The sequence below is a fragment of the Aquarana catesbeiana genome, linkage group LG11 (genome assembly GCF_042186555.1).
Source record: "Aquarana catesbeiana isolate 2022-GZ linkage group LG11, ASM4218655v1, whole genome shotgun sequence".
NCBI lineage: Eukaryota > Metazoa > Chordata > Amphibia > Anura > Ranidae > Aquarana > Aquarana catesbeiana.
Window position 1 is genome coordinate 76951328 of NC_133334.1, and position 22401 is coordinate 76973728.

The 22401-nt window shown below is 43.9% G+C and overlaps 1 protein-coding gene across 1 annotated transcript in view; it reads right to left on the reverse strand.

Annotated features, from left to right (window-relative positions):
• PTDSS2 (phosphatidylserine synthase 2) overlaps positions 1-22401 on the reverse strand; it is a 189400-nt gene that overhangs the window by 74898 nt on the left and 92101 nt on the right. The window contains exons 5-7 of the mRNA XM_073604556.1: positions 11939-12073; positions 2016-2066; positions 1306-1419 (exon numbers count right to left, since the gene is read on the reverse strand). Of these exons, the coding sequence (XP_073460657.1) occupies positions 1306-1419; positions 2016-2066; positions 11939-12073 (300 nt within the window). The remainder of the gene's footprint in view (positions 1-1305; positions 1420-2015; positions 2067-11938; positions 12074-22401) is intronic.

Sequence of the window (22401 nt, forward strand, 5' to 3'; positions counted from 1 at the left end):
GATCATTAACCGCTTCAATAACGGGCCAATTCTGACACTTTGCTCCTACATGTAAAAATCATCATTTTTTTGCTAGAAAATTACATAGAACCCCCAAACATTATATATGTTTTTTTAGCAAAGACCCTAGAGAATTCAATGGCGGTTGTTGCAACTTTTTATCTCACACAGTATTTGCGCAGGAATTTTTTGAACGCGTTTCTTTGGGGGAAAAAACTGTTGTGTTTAAAAAAAAAAAAACAAAACAGTAAAGTTAGCCCAATGTTTTTGCATTTTGTGAAAGATGAAGTTATGCCGAGTAAACAGATACCCAACATGCCACGCTTCAAAATTACACACGCTCGTTGAATGGCGCCAATGTTCGGTACTTAAAAATCCCCATAGGCGACGCTTGAAATTTTTTTACTGGTTACATGTTTTGAGTTACAGAGGAGGTCTAGGGCCAAAGTCATTGCTCTCACTCCAACGTTCGCGGTGATACCTCACATGTATGGTTTGAACACCGTTTTCATATGTGGGCGGGACTTACGTATGCGTTCGCTTCTGCGTGCGAGCACACGGGGACAGCGCTGCTTAAAAAAAAAAAAAAAAAAAATTTTATTGTTAATTATATTTTATTTTTTTTATTTTTACACTTTTTTGAAAAAAAAAAAAATTGATCAGTTTTATTCCTATTACAAGGAATGTAAACATCCCTTGTAATAGCAATATGACATGTCAGGTGCTCTTAATAGTGAGATATGGACCTCATATCTCACCACTAGGCTGGGAAGCCTGAAATAAAAAAAAAAAATAAAACGATCGCCGCTTCCCAGCCGAAGCGGCGCCGTTTTTTTGAATGGAGAGGCTGGGCGTGACGTCATAACATCGCGCCCGGCCTCCGACGATCATAGAGACTCCGGGGACCATCTGGTCCGCTGGAAATCTCTATGATCTACATCCGGCGCCGGCGGATCCACTGTCCGCCTCACCGATCGTAACGGTGAGTCGGAGCAAGCACCGGAGGGCGGCGGGAGGGGGGCGGACGTCCCCTCTCGCCTCCCATAGGAACGATCAAGCGGCGGAACGGCCGCTATGATCGTTCCTATGGTGTAGAGATTCGCCGGCTGAAACTGGCAATATCTGAATGATGTCTGTAACTACAGGCATCATTCAGATATACCCGCTCAAAGCCCAGGACGTCATATGACGCCCTTGGTATTGAAGTGGTTAAATGTACAAGTTCAGTGAAACAGACATGGCTGAAATATACTAAACAGAGCAGTATGCAGGTGAAGGAAGAGTGTCTGAATCATTTCCACTTACATGATCCCACCAGCATTCACTGAAATTGGGCAGCTGGTGCTCAAGGCTGTATTCCAGGAACTCAAACATTACGCTGATCATCATACACATCCACCAGTCTCTTATCATTAGTGTCTATGAGTGAACAAGAAATAGACATGTCAGTTCAGGTACAATTCAAGCTGGTTAGTACAATGGCAGCGGCAATGAGAGCTCTATTAAATAAAATTATTCTAAATAGCAATACTGTGCAAATGAAACTCCACAACCTTCCTATCATTTGTATGCCCGAGGACTTTCCAACATGCCAATAACAGATATACCTACATTGGGAGACTGCTCACGTTTACTGGGGTCACTGATTCCTATGACAAAGCATTGAGTTTCTGGGCTTCAGTGCCAGGAATCAGCAGCTCAACAAAATGACTGACTGTTTTAGTAAAGAAGCTGAGAATCCTCATCCAAAAATTGTATGAATGTTTACTTCAGTTTTCCAATTATGTGAAAACCAACGTTTCCAATCATGTGGAAATGCTTCTCACATATTTCTCCCACTGACACCAGGATGGGGTATTGTTTATTCCCACTGACGTTGGGACCTTTTCTACTCCAAGTGGCCACAGTTCGGCCCCCTATAAGTCTGAACAACAGTAAACTGGCCCCTTGTTTAGAACGTTTGGAGAGCCCTGATCTAGTCGAAAAAAAAAACACTTTTTTTTGTCACAACTTACTTTAATGTACCAACCAAGAAAGTGCGCCGGTACAAAGCCATCCATCTTATCCTGAAAAACATTAAAAACAAATGGTTATGTAAACTGCATATAAACAGGATGAACTACGGAAAATATTCATTGTAGGTGGTGTGGTGTGGGGGGCATAAGTTAAGTGAAACAGCTTTACCTTTCATAACACAAAAAGGTACTAGTTAAGAATATGCAGTTGTGCTCATAAGTTTAGATACCCTGGCAGAATTTATGATTTCTTGGTCATTTTTCAGAGAATATGAATGATAACACAAAAACTTTTCTTTCATTAATGGTTAGTGTTCGGCTGAAGCCATTTATTATTATCATCATTATCATCATCAATCAACTGTGTTTACTCTTTAAATCACAATGGCAACAGAGATTACCCAAATGACCCTGATCAAAAGTTTACATACCCCAGTTCTTAATACCATGTATGACAGCTTAAAGTCTTTTGTGGTATTTGTGGATGAGGCTCTTTATCTTCTCAGATGGTAAAGCTGCCCATTCCTCTTGGCAAAAAACCTCCAGTTCCTGTAAATTCTTGGGCTGTCTTGCATGAACTCCAAATTTGAGATCTCCCCAGAGTGGTTCAACGATATTGAGGTCAGGAGACTGACATGGCCACTCCAGAACCTTCACTTTATTCTGCTGTAGCCAATGACAGGTCGACTTGGCCTTGTGTTTTGGATCAGTGTCATGTTGGAATGTCCAAGTACATCCCATTCGCAGCTTCCGGGCTGATGAATTAATTGTTCCTCCAGTATTTTTTGATAACATAACTGCATTCATCTTGCCAACAATTTTTACCTAATTTCCTGTGCTTTTGTAGCTTACACATTTCCAAAACATCAGCGATCAACCTTCGTATTTCACAGTAGGAATGGTGTACCTTTCATCATAGGCCTTGTTGACTCCTCTGCAAATGTAGTGCTTATAATTGTGTCCAAATGACTTTGTGCCAGAAGGTTTGAGGCTTGTCTGTTTGGTGTATTGTAAGCGGGATACTTTGTGGCATTTGCGTAGTAATGGCTTTCTTCTGGCAATCTGACCATGCAGCCCATCTTTCTTTAAGTGCCTCCTCCTTGTGCATCTTGAAACAGCCACACCACATGTTTTCAGAGAGTCCTGTATTTCACCTGAGGTTATATGTGGGTTTTTCTTTGCATCCCGAACAATTTTCCTGGCAGTTGTGGCTGAAATGCTAGTTGGTTTACCTGACCGTGGCTTGGTTTCAACAGAACCCCTCATTTCCCACTTCTTGATTAGAGTTTGAACACTGCTGATTGGCATTCTCAATGCCTTGGATATCTTTTTATATCCCTGTCTGGTTTTATACAGTTCAACTACCTTTTCCCGCAGATCCTTTGACAATTCTTTTGCTTTCCCCATGACTCAGAATCCAGAAACGTCAGTGCAGCACTGGATGAGAGATGCAAGGGTCTGTCAGAAGTCCAGAAACTCATTGTCCTTTTATATACACACACACACACACACACACACACACACACTAATTACAAGCAAACAGATCACAGGTGAGGATGGTTACCTTTAATAGCCATTCAAACACCTTTGTGTAAACTTGTGTGCATGTTAAAAGGACAAAATCACCAGGGTATGTAAACTTTTGATCAGGGTCATTTGAGTAGCTTCTGTTGACATTATGATTTGAAAAGAGTAAACAGCTGATTCATAATAAATGGCTTCAGCCAAACTCTAACCGTGAGTGAAAGAAGTTTTTGTGTTATTCATATTTTCTGAAAAATGGCCAAGAAATGATAAATTCTTCTGCCAGGGGTATGTAAACTTCAGAGCCCATATAAAAACACTCTACCCAGCATGCCCCAGTTTTTTGAAAAAGCAGTACTAAATGAAAAGAAGAGTAAATAAAAAATAAAAATCAGGAATTCAGAAACAGCCAGTATTTCCAAAAGCAGAACAATTGAAGGGTGAGTAACAGCCACCTACACCATATCCAAGAAGGAACTAATGGTGGCCAAAATTAAAACATAGTATGAAAAAGCATGCGATACGCTAGATTCTAAAATGAACTGTCATGTTGGCTTTTTAAACGCTCTATTTTCTAAATGTTAGTAGTGGAATCGATCAGAAACCATTGGAAAAAATTTACAGCGCATGAGCGTGTTAAAATGTAACCCAGTAATTTCAAGCAACAAAAAGAAAGATCTTTCTTTTAAATAAAGTTGGCGAGTGGGAGGGTTCACAAAAGGTCAAGAAAAAAACTTTACGTAATTTCTGCCGATCAGTGAAAAATGTACCATATATGTTAACGATCGATAATATGTTGACAATTGGGGGAAATATTTCAATACAATAATGGCGTTATCGCATGCATGCTCAACAGACCTTTATCAAATACAACCTCTTTTTCGAACGATTTTCTAACCATGTATAGCCATCTTAGGAACGGTCTGCAGTCTGCAATCAAGAACTACATGAAGTACCAATGAACCTGAACCATATGAGGTGAAGTCCCCTGTAAGACACGGGCAGCTGCCATGAACTAATGACCTGTACACCTGATCAGAAAATCATACGTAAAATACTGCTTTCTAAGCGATTGTACAATAGTCTGATTATTAGTACAGTGTTTAGAGACCCAATCACGACAATTCATGCGATATTATAAGCACAAAAATTTCTCGTACAATACCAGATTGTTCGATTTTCGTTTAATCAGTACAGGTGTCGCTTGAAAATACAATACAAAACATTACACCATTTTAAAATTTTTATTCTGTCATACGGGAATTTCCAGAATTACAGAGATACCTCGGTTCATGAATGGTTCTGTTCACGAACACCTCGGTTTGCGAACAGAAGAGTTCACAAAAAATTTGCTTTGATATGCGGATTCCGCTTCAGTTCACGAACACGAGCTATGGCCATCTTCCCTGCTCTGACATGTGGTTGCGACTTCCTGTAGGTGAGATCGCGGTCACAGAGAGACACTGAAAGTGTACTGTAAAGACACAGTATTGAGAAGCTTTTTGGTGTGCTTTTTAGCACATACTGTACAGTACTGTACATCCCTGTGCACAACTTGCTGTAAAGCTTTTTTGTGTGCTTTTTATCACTTACTGTAAAGGACATCCAGTATGGCTCCAAAGAAAATTCAGAGCAAGCATGGTGGTATGAAGAAAGTGCGGAGCAGTAATGAAGGTGACAAGACTGTTCAGAGCAAGCATGTTGTTGAAAAGAAAGTGCAGAGTGGTAATTCAGGTGACAAGAATGTGTTAGTTTTCTCTCTCTTCATACTGTACTTGGCTTCATATATTTGTGGTTCAAAAACAACAACAAAAAAAGTTGAGAACGGATTAACCTGATTTACATTGAACCTTATGGGAAAAATGTACCTCGGTTCGCGGTCAGAGTCGTGGAACTAATTAAGTTTGTGAACCGAAGTATCACTGTATAGTAAACTGTTCATTTTCAATATGAGACTAGCATGAAAAAAAAAAAAAAAAAAAAAAAAACCCAAAAAACTGGACGATCATTCATCAGATGATCTCATTGTGTGTACCAGGCAAAAGAGAAGGCCACAGAAGATCAATCTTATGCTCAGACCTAGACAGAAGAGATCGGCCACCAAGGGGGAATGACTACCTGAAGGAACAAACACTAAGCCTACACCAGCGAGAAGTGATGAAACCAAAAACTCACCAAACCAGGTGAAACATAACTACTTGATAAGGAAGAAACAGAACACAATTATGTGCTCAACAAAAAGGAGCACTAGGGCAAATCCCAAGGGGAAGACTAGCCAGTCTACATGCGAAGCCCAAGCCTTACATCCTCAACCATTATGATTCGGGGGAAGCAAAGGGTTCATGATAAGAATGAGGTTGCCTGGCCAGACACCAAATCACACAATGAGATATCCATGGAATTAACAATCCTCAGCAAAATAATGTCTTTGATTGACAAAGTCCAGTGGTACCTACAATGAAGTTAGCCTGGCTAAAGAAAGGGAGTAGGGTGTGTGAGAGGTATCCCTACAAAGGCAGGCAGAGGCAGGGATGAATGGAAATATACTACTCCCCTGGATTGGTGCATGTGAACAAAAAGATAAGCAAAGACCTCTTAAACACACACAGGTGTCTATGGGGCCCAACAGTGGAATTCCAACGAACCGGTTAAACCTTGTACCAAAACATGGTTCTAAAAATCATCTGGCCTGCCCTGGTGCAGAAAAGAATTCACAGCCATGGAGTGAGGAGCAAGAAGCTTGGACTATGAACAGTTAGGACAAAACTGAAAAAAATCTGGGGACCTTCTAAAGCGGCTGTGAATCAGGAAAAGGAAACTAAACCCTATCTACAGGTGGATCAGGTCCCACAAGGCCTTTCCATGTACGTGATCACCGAAAGGGTGTACTTGTAGCAAGGCCCCAGTACGTTCTGCCTGCCAAGGGCAGCAGAACAATCCAGTAATGAGCTCTTTCTAACAGGAAAGAGATGAGGAGCACCCAGGTATGCAAACTCCCCTGTGTGGAGTGGGGAGTAATGGTTGAGGAGAAGCAGGGATGGTAATGCATTCTTCAAGGATGACAGCTTGGTCAAGAGTAGCATGCTCACTGACGTTCAGCATAGCAGACCAATTTTATTTATTGATATTGTGCTAAAAGACAGCCAACATGTTTCAGAGGCCAAAGAACCCCCCCCCCCCCCCCCCCCAAATCATCAGAGCTTCAACAAAACATAATACAATGCAAGTATAAATTGTGACTGATAAAATCATGAGCCTAACAATCAACAAAACCACTAGTCTTGTCAAAGGGAGAGCTCCCAAACGTTCCCAGAGGTGAAGGCCCTACAACACCTAAGTGATGTCCAAAAGGAGCCCAGGTCAGGAAGAGGACTCACAGCAGTGGCGTCGTTAGGGGGTGGCTACTGGGGCTAGAGCCCTGAATACGCGGCCTATAGTCCCGAGTCTCTAGTGCAGGGGTCGGCCACCTGCGGGCCGCACCCGGTCCGCCATCGCTGAATATGGGCACCCGCCCGCCATCGCTGAATACGGGCACCCCGCCCGCCATCGCTGAATACGGGCACCCCGCCCGCCGCCATCGCTGAATACGGGCCCGCCGCCATCGCTGAATACGGGCCCGCCGCCATCGCTGAATACGGGCCCGCCGCCATCGCTGAATACGGGCCCGCCGCCATCGCTGAATACGGGCCCGCCGCCATCGCTGAATACGGGCCCGCCGCCATCGCTGAATACGGGCCCGCCGCCCATCGCTGAATACGGGCCCGCCGCCCATCGCTGAATACGGGCACCCCGCCCATCGCTGAATACGGGCACCCCGCCCATCGCTGAATACGGGCACCCCGCCATCGCTGAATACGGGCACCCCGCCATCGCTGAATACGGGCACCCCGCCATCGCTGAATACGGGCACCCCGCCATCGCTGAATACGGGCACCCCGCCATCGCTGAATACGGGCACCCCGCCATCGCTGAATACGGGCACCCCGCCATCGCTGAATACGGGCACCCCGCCATCGCTGAATACGGGCACCCCGCCATCGCTGAATACGGGCACCCCGCCATCGCTGAATACGGGCACCCCGCCCGCCGCCATCGCTGAATACGGGCACCCCGCCATCACTGAATACGGGCACCCCGCCCGCCGCCATCGCTGAATACGGGCACCCCGCCCGCCATAGCTGAATACGGCACCCCGCCATAGCTGAATACGGGCACCCCGCTCGCCATAGCTGAAAACGGGCACCCCGCTCGCCATAGCTGAATACGGGCACCCACCCGCAGACATTTTTGCCGCGGTCCTCTTCATTGGACAGCAGTGAGCGGCCAGTATCACAGGGCTGGATGGGGGAGGAAACTACTGGAGTAAACTTTTTCCATTAAACAGCAGGTGATTGGTTGCCGGACTATCATAGCAATCAATCACCAGCATGTTAATGTGAAAAGTTGACTTCAGTAGTTAACTCCCCCTTCCAGCCCTGTGATGCCGATCTCTGATGCTCTGCTCGCTGTACACCTGTAGGAGAGTACCTACACAGTGTGTATTTGTGTGGTGGAGGGTGCAGGGGACAGAGGATACTACAGTGAGATGGGGGGTGCAGGGGACAGAGGACACTACAGCGGGGAGGGGTGGGGTGCAGGGGACAGAGGATACTACAGTGGGGTGGGGTGCAGGGGACAGAGGATACTACAGTGGGGTGGGTGGGGTGCAGGGGACAGAGGATACTACAGTTGGGGGGGGGGGGGTTGCAGGGGACAGAGGATACTACAGTTGGGGGGGGGGGTTGCAGGGGACAGAGGATACTACAGTTGGGGGGGGGGGGGTTGCAGGGGACAGAGGATACTACAGTTGGGGGGGGGGGGTTGCAGGGGACAGAGGATACTACAGTTGGGGGGGGGGGGTTGCAGGGGACAGAGGATACTACAGTTGGGGGGGGGTTGCAGGGGACAGAGGATACTACAGTGGGGTGCAGGGGACAGAGGATACTACAGTGGGGTGCAGGGGACAGAGGATACTACAGTGGGGTGCAGGGGACAGAGGATACTACAGTGGGGTGCAGGGGACAGAGGATACTACAGTGGGGTGCAGGGGACAGAGGATACTACAGTGGGGTGCAGGGGACAGAGGATACTACAGTGGGGTGCAGGGGACAGAGGATACTACAGTGGGGGGTACAGTGCTAGGCTGTGGTGAGGCTTCATTGCTCGGCACAGCTGGGCTCTGCATTCTTTATGTAGCTCACTCCTGAGTCCTGGTGCTTTCTGGGGACCCTGATATAAGGGGGACTCTTTGGGGACCCTGACGTATTGAGGGGGGCTCTGGGGATTCTGATGTAAGTAGGGGGTTCTCTAGCTACCCTGATGTAATGGGGGGGGCAACGATATATATAATATACACACACGCGTATATTATATACATGTGTATACCCCCCCCCCCCCCCCCCCAAAGTGTATGACTTTCTTTACTTCGCTGCTATGGGCTCTAGCCCCAGATCTTTTGTAGACCCAGCAACGCCCCTGACTCACAGTAAGATTCTCCAAAGCAGTGGGGACCATCTGTTCAAGGGAACTAGAGTTAAACTGGTATTAAAGTCAGAATTTTTCGTTTCCCTAAAGTAGATAAAAATAACTTACTTCACATGGATTTAATTTTAAAGAATTTGTAGATAGTAAAAAAAATCTCCATGTTAAATGTGTATGACAAATCTATTCAGTGTTTTGATGCTTTATGAGATTTAACACGCATTAGTCTGATCCTTTTTTAAAAGGTATTGCAGAACGAGAAACATTTTAATCTCAGACATTGTGTAAGCAATAATCTGTGGCAGCAGACCTACCGAGGCAGATTTTTAATTAACTACTTTATATAGCAGAATTAAGCTTATTTTATATGCCCATCAGCATCACTTTTATAAGCATCTATAACAGCCAGATATAGATTTAATGCTTTTAATTTCAGTTTATCCTTTCTTTCCGGAAGCATCCAAAAATAAAGAAGGCATATCTGCAAGCTGTGGCTTTTGGGAAACGAGCAATTCTCACTTTCACAACCACTGTTAGGTTAACACATTATGCACTTGCTTAAACTACTTATCTTTACTCTTGTAACAAAATGACAAGCAAAAGAGATGACACAAATCCTTTGCAATCCTTTCTAATCCAGGCTTGGACTGTCTGCAATGCGTTCCAGATGTGGAATGTCACACTTGAACCTTGCAGATTGCCAGTGAATCTAAAGTGGCAGAGGGTATGTACTGCAGACAATGAGTTGAAAGGTCATTTAACGGCTCAGCTAAAAAAAAAAAAAAAAAGTGAACTACTATTTAATTCCTGCATGCTCATAGATCACTATGGTATCAAAAATTACCTGGCCTGAAATGAATTCATGCTTGATTTTGCTACTATTTTGTCATATATCCTTATCAAAACAGAAGGTACTTACCATATAACTGCTATAACAGACCAAAAAAACCAAAAATAAACACAAGGGTTTAACAAAATTAGTACCCTGCTCGGTCCCTTTTTGTTGCCGGAGCTTGCTTTTTTTTTTTTTTTAACACCTTCTAAAAAGGCAAATTTATTTGGCCTGAAGATTAATAGAAACCCCTACAAACATTATATATTTTCTGAAAGTAGAGTATCTATAGAATAAAAACAAGGTAGCTGCATAATTTTATGCTGCACAATAATTGCTCAACCGTTTATCAAACCTATATTATCAGTAAAATACTAGTTATATTTTCCAAAACATTTAGAGATCATATTGTGTTTCAATGTAGTAAAAATAAATTTAAGAGGAGACTGTTAAGTAAAAAGATACTAAATTATGTCAGGCCCCAAATCTGCATGTGCCTGCAAAACCTCTACAGCTCATCAGTTACTGTAAATAATAATTTAGAATTATCGCACTCACTCTGGCATGTGCGTTGATGCTGAATAAGGGTCACGCAATTAGAGTTTACATAACTGCACCCTAGGAGCGCATATGTACGCGTGTTCCCTTGTATACCAATTAGTCTAATAAAAAAATGTTTAATAATTTTTTTTTTACATCACTGAATTGCTATGGCAAGGGGGCTTATAAGCCCCCTATGTTATAAGCATTGTGTAGGTGACAGGTCCTTATTATGGAGACATCAGGGGGCTATTAGACTTCTAATCTCTTCTGCTCTCTGCTTTAGTGAAGACTGTACTGAAACTACTGTTTACCTGGCCACAGTTTGCCATCCTGACACTTTTGTGGTCCCGGGTTCCCTAGGGGGAGGGTGGCCTGCATTTTTGCTATCTGCATATATGATCGGGCGATTTTACAGCCTCCCTATTCACTTGTACATTTCAGACAGGATTCAGTTGATGCTACAGCAGCCATAAGCTTGTTTAAACCTTTTTAATGCCTTGACGTAGTACACATCAGTCAGCAAAAGGTTAAAGTATATATGTCTGCCTAAAACAAAAAAAAAAAAAAAAAGTTTTGGATTCTCCAATACATCAGCCTCTACATGATTTGCAGTTGCATTGATGCTGCCTGCGTGATCAGCTATGACACCAGCTATTTGATAGCTTGACAGTTCAGATGACCACACAAGCAACGGCATTGCCTTGAATGTAACTATTTTTTTCGGAAACAGGTAAATTGGTAGGTTCAGTTCTGCTTTAAGACGGAGGCACGGGCTGATTATGTGACCAGTGTGATTGGATGTCACAGTGGTCACATGATGAGAACCCCGTTCCCTCCAGTTCCTTGTTGGTGACAGCTCAGTCATTGTGTTGTGAGCTTGCTCTCAGGACAAACTCGTCATGTCAGTCATATTGGACCTGGATGGCTTATTCCCATGCTGATGATTGAATGCTGCAGATCTGCCATTTATGTATTTGAATACATTGATAGTGCATAACGGACATCCTCAGTCCTAGGTGGGCAGCAAAGCGTGGTGGCATCCTATAGCCTTGAACTGAAACAGCGGGAAATTAACTGGCCTTTAAATAACACACTAGAGTCCAGGATGTTGTCTTTAGTATTAAATAAGCCTCTAGGTGTACTGAATGTTTTACATAATATACAAAGATGGTCATATCTACTGGCTTGTTTTGCCTAACATTTTTTAGTTAGCTCCCTTTTGGTTAGATAAATATGCCATTGAAAGTTAGAGTTGTTCAAAAAGTACAAAAAAAAAATACCATTGATCCTGCCAGAGATCGAGAGCTAATGCGTGCTCAATGTTTATCAAAGCTGATGCACTTAAAAGGAAAGTAAAGTCTGAACAATGTCCATGTACGGGAGGCCCAACAGTAAAAAGGTGAATCTAGCCAAATCACTACACAGAATAACTGAGAAAAGTAACACCTTTTTCATAAAATACAGTAGTAATACAAAGCACACTGCATTGTAAGGATAAACTTACCCATAGGTTGTGATAAGGGTCAGTCTTATTGCCAGGGTCATAGATAAGGCAATTTCCGCCATAACCTCTTTCTGGGAGAGGAACACCCAATTTTGGGTCAATATACTTCATGAACTGTCTCCCATCATGTACAGTCTGCAGGAGGAAAAATTGTGTATATTTTATTATTTTATTTACAAAACGAAGTGCAAGCACAAAAATGCTGACATCCACCATTCACTTTTGAATTTCATATATTTTATATAGCTCCAACATAGTATATAGATTACCTTTCATCACTCTGCCCTTAAAACAGCACACAATCTATTGTCCCAACTCATACATAGGAGCAAAATTCGGGAGGAAGCCTTATTAAAAGGATAAGTTCACCTTTGTAAAAATAAATAACAAATGCACGTTTTTGGAGGCAAAAAAAAATAGCATTTACTATTCCATTTTTTTTTTACACGGGAGCATGCAAAGCATTGTACCAGCAATCAGTGGATTGGGGGCGCAATATCAGGCTCCTGCAGACTCACTGCAGCTTTCTGCCTGTACCCTTGTACGGACTTTCGCTGAAAGTTGGAGGAAAATGATCAGCACATCGTAATCCATTGAGAATTACAAGCTGTCTGCCGTGGTGGCAGACGGGACTTATAGTTTCTACACAGATCTCTGAGAATGAATGATGCAGCTGTGCAGGCAGAGCAGAACCCCTGCCCATCATAACGGGGAGAACTCAAGGGATGAGGGGGGACTGCGGCATAGCAACATTTTAAAAGTTATACCCTAAATACTGGTGTAACATAATAATGTTGCTAAAGCTGAACCTATACTTTACCCAACCAGTAGGTCTCTGAACTGTCAGAGCAGCAAGAAGAGACACTAGTGAGGAAGCATCGGAGAAAGTGAATGGCCTCTGCATGAACACAATCATTTCCCATTACAACTTAAAAAAAAAAAAAAAAAGGGAGGGAAAATTCTGTGTTACAGACCATCCCATTTTCGTTTTGCATGTCATTTAACATCAGTTTACTGCAATTATCAAGTTGTAAAGCGCTACGTAAACTGTTGGCGCTATATAAATACTGTATAATAATAAAATAATAATAATCAAAAGAGAATAGATAGCAAGGACAGGGAAAGCAGTAAACAGGACAGCCAGTGATACAAACGTTTAATGACTCACTAGTGCCCAACTACTTCACTCGTTTAAATATTTAATCCCATTAAGTCAGCTATCATATCTAAGACATTAGGGACAATCTGACTACTGAAAGATTCATGTCTACAAAGACTACCGAGAACAGGTCAGGAGCTGAGAAATTCCACTCCAGCAGAAAATGATAAAATACTGCTAAAGACTGCTGCACACAGGCGATTTTATGTACCATAATCAAAACACCAGCAATCTATAGCCTCCATTGGAATACATGACAAGTAATGAAAGCAAGCTCATGTGTAATCTTAGTCACATGATTAAGCAATTTGCAGCAAGGCAGGAGCACATGCCCCAATAAGTTCCATCGTGAATAAGAGCCGCAATGTTTGGGTAAATATGGATGTAAAATTAGCATGGTCTAAAAGGTGAAGTTAGTCTTTAAAATACCTTTTCAGTCAAAGTCCTTGCACAAGGCCATTAAAAAAAAAAAAAAAGTTTTTATTTTTAGGCAGCAAAGTTGTTAAAAAAATAAAATAATCTGTTCTATTTTTATTTTTTGACATTGAACAACCTTTATCAAAATACCGAAACCATAACAGTTGCACACTATATATCCTTCAGTAGGAAACAGGATGCATGGCACTTGACCTTTTTTCCCCAGAAAATATTCAAAACCACAAAGAGTACAGTGCAACACCATTGCAGTGAAGAAATTGTACGGAATAAAATGAAAAAAAAAAAAAAAAAAAAAAAATATATATATATATGGTTTTTGGCACAATTAGTGTAAGGAAAACAATGTGATGTCCATATTTAGTGCAAAAAATTGGAAATCAAAATAGTCCATATAAAGTAAACATACCGCGTTAAGGCATGAATACATATAACAATCAGTGTTCTAAAATTCCACATCTCATATCTAAAAACTATATGCATGAGGGCTCCACCTCTGTGTATCCACCACCAGTCTCCTCTGCCCGCCACAGTCAACCTACAGCGCCTTGCAAAAGTATTCAACCCCCTTGGCCTTTTACCTATTTTGTTACATTACAGCCTTTAGTTCAATGTTTTTTTTAATCTGAATTATATGTGATGGATCAGAAGACAATAGTCTAAGTTGGTGAAGTAAAATTAGAAAATATATACATAAAACTATTTTTCAGAAATTAAAAACTGATAATTGGCACGTGCGTATGTATTCACCCCCTTTGTTATGAAGCCCATTAAAAGCTCTGGTGCAACCAAATTACCTTCAGAAGTCGCATAATTAGTGAAAGGATGTCCACCCGTGTGCAAACTAAGTGTCAAATGATCTGTAATTACATATACACACCTTTTTGGAAGGCCCCAGAGGCTGCAACACCTAAGCAAGAGGCACCACTAACCAAACACTGCCATGCAGACCAAGGAACTCTCCAAACAAGTAAGGGACAATGTTGTTGAGAAGTACAAGTCAGGGTTAGGTTATAAAAAAATATCCAAATCTTTGATGATCCCTAGGAGCACCATCAAATCTATCATAACCAAATGGAAAGAACATGGCACAACAGCAAACCTGCCAAGAGACGGCCGCAGACCAAAACTTGCGGACCGCGCAAGGAGGACATTAATCAGAGAGGCAGCACAGAGACCTAAGGTAACCCTGAAGGAGCTGCAGAGTTCCACAGCAGAGACTGGAGTATCTGTACATAGGATGACAATAAGCTGTACGCTCCATAGAGGTGGGCTTTATGGCACAGTGGCCAGAAGGAAGCTATTACTTTCAGCAAAAAACAAAATGGCACGTTTTGAGTTTGCGAAACGGCATGTGGGAGACTCCCAAAATGTATGGAGGAAGTAGCTCTGGTCTAATGAGACTAAAATTGAACTTTGGGACCATCAAAGAAAACGCTATGTCTGGTGCAAACCCAACACATCACCCAAAGAACACCATCCCCACAGTGAAAAATGGTGGTGGAAGCATCATGCTGTGGGGATGTTTTTCAGCAGTCGGGTTCTGGTAAACTGGTCAGAGTTGAGGGAACGATGAATGGTACTAAATACAGGGATATTCTTCAGCAAAACCTGTACCACTCTGTGTGATTTGAGGCTAGGATGGAGGTTCACCTTCCAGCAGGACAATGACCCCAAACACACTGCTAAAGCAACACTTGAGTGGTTTAACCACTACACATCCGTGCTATGGCCGAATGACGGCCACAGCGCGGACCTGAATTCCCGGGAGGCCGTCATATGACGGCCTCCCCTGTGCACGCTCCCTGCGCGCGCCCTGCAGGGTGAGCGCTGAGCGAGCTGTGATCACCGAGTCACTGAGACTCGGCTGATCACCTATCCGAGTAAGGCTTACCATGCGATCAGCTGTCAGCCAATGACAGCTGATCACATGATGTAAACAAAAGATCGGTAATCTTTTTTTTCTACTCACGCTGACAGCGTGAGTAGAAAAAAAAAGCCGATCACCGGCTCGGATGTGAGGGACATTGGTCCCCAAGTGGAAGAGGCACATCTGCCTCATCAGTGCCACCTAATAGTGCCATATAACAGTGCCCACAGTGCTACCCAACAGTGCCCACAGTGCTACCCAACAGTGCCCACAGTGCTACCCAACAGTGCCCACAGTGCTACCCAACAGTGCCCACAGTGCTACCCAACAGTGCCACCTATCAATGCCCACAAGTGCCACCCATCAATGCCCACAAGTGCCACCCATCAATGCCCACAAGTGCCACCCATCAATGCCCACAAGTGCCACCTATCAATGCCCACTTGTAGTGCCAATCAGTGCCACCTGGCAGTGCTGCCCGTCACTGCCGCCCATCAGTGCCCATCACTGCCGCCTATCAGTGCCCATCACTGCCGCCGCCTCAGCGTAAATGAAGGAGAAAAATTACCCATTTTAAATGTTTTATAACAAAATATAAAAAAATAAAAACAAATTTAAAAAAAAAAATTCTGTTTACATTTTTTTAACAAAAAACTGCAGAGGTGATCAAATACCACCAAAAGAAAGCTCTATTTGTGGTGAAAAAATGATAAAAATTTCATTTGGGTACAGTGTTGTATGACCGCGCAATTGTCATTCAAAGTGTGTCAGCGCTGAAAGCTGAAAATTGGTTTGGATAGGAGGGGGGTTTAGGTGCCCTGTAAGCAAGTGGTTAAGGGAAACATGTAAATGTGTTGGAATGGCCTAATCAAAGCCCAGACTTCAATCCAATAGAATATCTGTGGTCAGACTTGAAGATTGTTGTTCACGAGTGCAAACCATCCAACTTAAAGGAGCTGGAGCAGTTTTGCAAGGAGGAATGGGCAAAAATCCCTAGTGGTAAGATGTGGCAAGCTCATAGAGACTTATCCAAAGCGACTTGGAATTGTGATAGCCGCAAAAGGTGGCTCTACAAAGTATTGACTTTAGGGGGGTGAATAGGTATGCACATTGACTTTTTCTGTTATTTTGTGGTATTTGTTGTTTGCTTCACAATAAAAAAAAAAAAAAAAAAAAATCTTCAAAGTTGTGGGCATGTTCTGTAAATTAAATGATGCAAATCCTCAAACAATTCATGTTAATTCCAGGCTGTGAGGCAACAAAACACAAAAAATGCCAAGGGGGTGAATACTTTTGCAAGGCACTGTACACATAAGCTGTCCCAGACAGTGTAATATAGCAGCAATCTTCCAAGGAGCAGCTGGGAATAGGTCTCCAAACAGTGCCTCTAGGTGCGTGTCATTCAGCAGTATGAAACAAAGGACTTTCCACAGTGTGATGCATTCAATAAAACCACTGATTAAATCAAGAAGTTGAAAAGATGCTCACAAATGAAGTGCACTTCAAATCAGTAATTCACAATTAAAACATTTCCCCCTTAAGCATGGACATCTGGAGAGGATCAGTTAAAATGGCCACTATACTACTCCCAAGTGTGCTGATGTCATGTGGATCTGGCCCGACGCGTTTCGATCTGCGACTTCCTCATAGGGACCCTTACTCAAAGGTTTTGCACAGAGTAGCCCTGATCTTCCTCTTCTTGGGTCCCCCCCCCCCCCCATGCTGCTGGCATCTCCTCCCCGCTGAGTGCCCCCATAGAAAGCCACTTGTGCAGGCACATGCTGGAGCCGCCCTGTTTGTCTATCGACTCTGCCCCATCATTGACATAATGGATGGCTCCTACTGCTATCAATTTGCCCAGTGAGGAGGGACAGAGCCTGGAGAGCTGCTGCCTCTTGTGCACAGTGCTGGAACTCAGGTAAGTAGAAGGGAAGGCGGGGGTATCCTCTGCAGCAGAATATTTTTTTACCTGAATGCATAAAAAGGTAAACAAAAAGTGATAGAGTAAAGTCTCATTTTTCTTATCGTACATCATGGGACACAGAGCCATAGTAGTTATTATGTGGGTTATAGGCCACCTTCAGGTGATGGACACTGGCACACCCTAAGACAGGAAGTCCACTCCCTATATAACCCCTCCCACTACTGGGAGTACAAAAGTTTTTTCGCCAGTGTCTAAGATGTTGGTCACGAGTAAAGATGTGCTGCGCTGAGCTCCACTGGAGCAATCCTTGCTGGGGCCAGCTATGCAGCCAAAACCATTCAAAGTGTCTTTTCAGGCCGAATTGAATGGTACCCGGGCCTCGTGGCGTAAGAAACAAGGTTTTTCCTGTAATGCTTCTCTTTTTAGAGCTTTGGTTTTTTTCAGCCATAAAGTTTTTTCTGGCAGGGTGTTTTACAGGTCCAGGAGTGTGAGTTCCCCAAGGTTCCCTGGTTCCTGAAGGTTTTGTAACGGAGCCCACCGTGAGAGGTGAAGATTGGGTCTGTTGGTTTTTACCACAGAAAACCCTGCGGCGGGAAAGGCAAGTGGATGTTTCTAAGGAATTTTTTAATTTTCTTATGAAATGTCTCCTTTTAAAAAAAGTAAATGTTGTCATGCCTAAAAGTCACCATTGGGGGCTGTATAGAGCACGTACCTTGTCATGCTTTCGCTTGTCACAGAAGCAGAGGCTAGCAGCCTCTGGCTAGCAGCTCAGACTTCCAGTAAGATTTGGGTGGGGGGGGGATTTCCTCCACGAAACAACCCCCACCCACCTGGACAAAGCTCTCCCCCTCTTCCTGCAAGGGGGAAGCCAAAAACAATTGGCAATGCCGCTGTTTTTTTCACCGCCCCTGCACGGCAGCTTGTTACAGGTCTCCTCCTCACCACCCCCCCCCCCTACACACACGATCCCATCGGATCGGAGGCCCGCGCTTGTGCGGGAAAACCCTCTTTTAAAAAGGGGGGGGCGCGATGTGATGGAAGGGGCTTAGCACTGCGTTGGCGTCCTCCAACGTCCAGAGCGGGAGTACGTTTAAAAGCTCCACTTTTTGCTGTCTACAGATGTCGGAGGAACACAATAGGAAAAAGGGGCATATAAGAGGTTGGTGACAGGGGCATTCCCTGACATTTACTAAAAGCATCAGGCTAAGCGTTAATAGCAGCGGCAGTGGCTGGACTATTGCTCAAGCAGTGGATGCCATTTCTTCTGATAGTACCTCTGCTTTTGTGCATCGGGCTTAGGTTAGAAGGGGGGGTTGAAACACCCCCAAAAAAGGCTTAAAGGGTCTCTCTCAAGCTCTGGAAAGCCTACTCATCTCTACAATGGCAACCTCCCCTGAGAAGGGGTGGCTGGTCAGAGTGAGCATCGGGGCCATGAAATGTTTGCAACTGTTTTTAACACTGCAGCCCCTGTTTATGTTACAGAAAAGGTCTTTTTTCCTCAGCCATGATAGTAGAGAAAAAAAAAAAAAAAAAAGGTTAGCGGCTTTAATCGCATCCCAGTGTGGGACGAAATGCGACAGGTTCTCTTCCATTACCCTAAAACTGAGGAACTGGGGGTGGGAGAGGATAAATTCCCTCAGGAGACCGTAGTGAGGCTGATGACTCCTCTTCTGAGGTGTCAAATGCGGTGGGGATCAGCTTTCGCAATCTGTAAGATTGATGGTGCAATTTCTTGCTGAATGGTCCGCTCCACATTTATGTACCCTTAACTGAGTGTTTGGGTTCGCTAAAGCCTCCTCAAGCTGTGCATGCCTTTCCATTCATTGCTGGAAAAGCTTATTGTATCTGAGTGGTTCACCGAGATGAGCATTTTTTCCCTCCTAAAGTTTTTTTCACACTTTACCCTATGGAGGAAAAAATTCACTAAAAGTGGGGTATACCAGCAATTAACGCTGCTATATCCTCTGTTGATAAAAGTTTGACTTGTCCGGCAGACAATGCTCAAATGCTTAAAAAAAAAAATCAAACAAAAAAAAAAAACTTTTTTCTCTGGCAGATTGAGTGTCTTACACTGCACTGACAGTAATTGGTTAATCGTTGAGAGACCAGTTTAAACAGGTGCTCAAGTTTATCCTGTTCAGCAGGCCCAGGATCTGGCAAGCTACTAGCAGCTTTATGTTTGCAATAGTTGCTATGAGAGATTCTATCCTTCAGGCCTTGCGCCCTTCGCTAAGCGCCATGCAAGAGCTCCTGGCTAGTCTTCCTTTTCGGTGAAACGGCTGTTTGGGGATGATTTGGGTAATACATCCAAAGAAATTCTAGTGGAAAGTACCCCTTTGCCATTTAAGAAAAGGAGTAAACGTATTTCATTTTAACAAGCTCCTTCTCCTGCGCCACGGGCATCAGCCTCCAGGCAGTCACGAACGCCTCCGCCGTCAAGTTCAAAAGGTAATCCTCAGGGTCAACCCCAGGGACAAAAGGTCTTTGGGGAGGAAACCTACAAAATACTAAAGCCTCCTTATGAGGAGGCGCCCCCGCTCGCTTGAGTAGGGGGAATATTTCCGCAGTTCTCAAGGATCTGGCAAGAAGAGTGTCAGTGTCGAAACAGATGGGGGACTTCCTCAATAGCTCCAGGGTAAAAACTGGGGTCCCAAGAGTTCCCGTCTCCTCGTTTTCTCAGATCAAACATTCCTAAGGATCCAGAGAAAAAGAAGTCTTTCAAGCATTGGACCATCTTTTGGCAAAAAGTGATCATGGTGGTCCCCATGTAAGAGCAGGGGTTGGGGTTTGGTTCAAACCTTCTTTCACGGTGCCAAAACCGAATGGACATTCTGGATCTCAAAAATCTAATTTGATTCCTCAATATAACCGCTCTTTTTTCGCATGGAGTCAATCAACATCAAAGATGCATACCTCCATGTGTCAATTTCCTCGCTCACCAGTAATAGGATTTTTATAACAGCTTACCTGTAAAATACTTTTTTCTTGGAGTACATCACGGGACACAGAGCCACAGTAATAACTGTATGGGTTATATGGCACCTTCAGGTGATGGACACTGGCACACCCTAAACAGGAAGTTCAATTCCCCATATAACCCCTCCCCTTACCGGGAGTACCTCAGTTTTGTAGCAAAGCAATACACGTGTAACCAGAAAGAGGGGAGGGACCTCTGTGTCCAGTGATGTACTCCAAGAAAAGCATTTTACAGGCAAGCTGTTATAAAAATCCTATTTTCTTTATCGTACATCATGGGACACAGAGCCACACTAATATCTGTATGGGATGTCCCAGAGCAATGCCACCTGAGGGGAGGGGAAACAAACAAAAGTAGGGTGCAATCAGACCTAAGGACCTATACTGCTGCCTGCAGCACACTGCACCCAAAGGCAATATCCTCATGCCTTTTTACATCCACCTGATAGAATCTGGTGAATGTATGGACTGAAGACCAGGTTGCAGCCTTGCAGATTTGAGCCATGGAGGCTTGGTGATGCACTGCCCATGAAGCACTAACAGCCCTGGTGGAGTGCGCTTTCACCTGAAAAGGTAGAACCTTCTTTTTCAAGCCATAAGCTTGAATAATTATTACCTGCCAAATCCATTTGGCAATAGTGGATTTCGATGCTGCCTGTGCTTTCCTAGGACCTTCAGGCAACACGAACAAAACATCTGTTTTTCTAATCTGAGCAGTCGCCTTCAAATAGATCTTGACTGCTCTCACTACATCCAAAGAGTGTAGTGACTTTCCTTCCTTAGAACAGGGTTCTGGAAAAAATGAAGGTAAAACAATATCCTGGTTTAGGTGAAAACCTGAAACCACCTTTGGCAGAAAGCTAGGATGAGGACACAATACTACTCTATCCTTGTGAATGATTAAATATGGCTCTTTACAAGAAAGAGCCGTCAACTCTGATACCCTTCTTGCAGAACAAATGGCTACCAGAAAAACTAGCTTCCTTGTTAAAAGGACCAAAGGAATATGTCGTATCGGCTCAAAAGGCTGTTTCTGTAATGCTGACAGAACTAAATTCAAGTCCCAAGGATTCAGGGGTGCCCTAACCAGTGGATTAAGCCGCGTTACCCCCTGTATGAAGCTTCCGATCAAAGAATGCGAAGCAAGTCGACGCTGAAACAATAACAATACTGATAAGGCCAAGACCTGGCTCTTGAAAGTACTCAAGGCAAGTTTCATTTCTAGCCCCATTTGCAGAAAGGCAAGAATTCTACCTATGACATACTTCCTAGGATTCCAACCCCTGGATTCACACCAAGAAACATATGCCTTCCAGACTCTATAATAAATTACTCTGGAAGCTGACTTCATTGCATTAATCAAGGTAGGTATCACTGAGCCTGAAAGCCCATGATTCTTTAGAATGTGGTTTTCAATAGCCAAACCGTTAAAATTTTGCGTTTGTAAAATAGGATGGAACACCCGTCCCTGCGATAGCAGGTCTGGACGTGGTGGTAGTGGCCCTGGGGCCCCTACCACAATCTTTACTATTTCTGCATACCAAGCTCTTCTAGGCCACGCTGGGGCCACAAGAACTACCAACTTCCTTTCCCACTTGATCCTGCAAAGAATTTGAGGTAGCAGCAGAATAGGATGGAATGCATAAATCAGTGAGAACTGATCCCACCGGGTCACCAACGCATCTGTTCCGCATGCGAGTGGATCCCTTGTTCTTGACACAAAGTTGTCGACTCTGTTGTTGAACCTGGATGCAAACAGATCTACATCCGGGATCCCCCATCTTTGGTATATAGCCAGGAAGATGTCGGGGTGAAGGGACCAATCCCCCAGGAACAACTGCTGACAACTTAAGTAGTCTGCCTGCCAGTTCGTTACCCCTGGAATGAAGATTGCCGAAATGCATGGCACATGTTTTTCTGCCCAGGTTAGGATATGGTTTACCTCTCCCTGTGCTGCCTGACTTCTGGGGCCCCCTTGGTGATTGATATAGGCCACTGCTGCGGCATTGTCAGATTGAATTCTAACAGGAGAATTCTGCAACCTGAATGAACAGGCCCTTAGGGCGAGACGCGCTGCCCGAATCTCTAGAATGTTGATG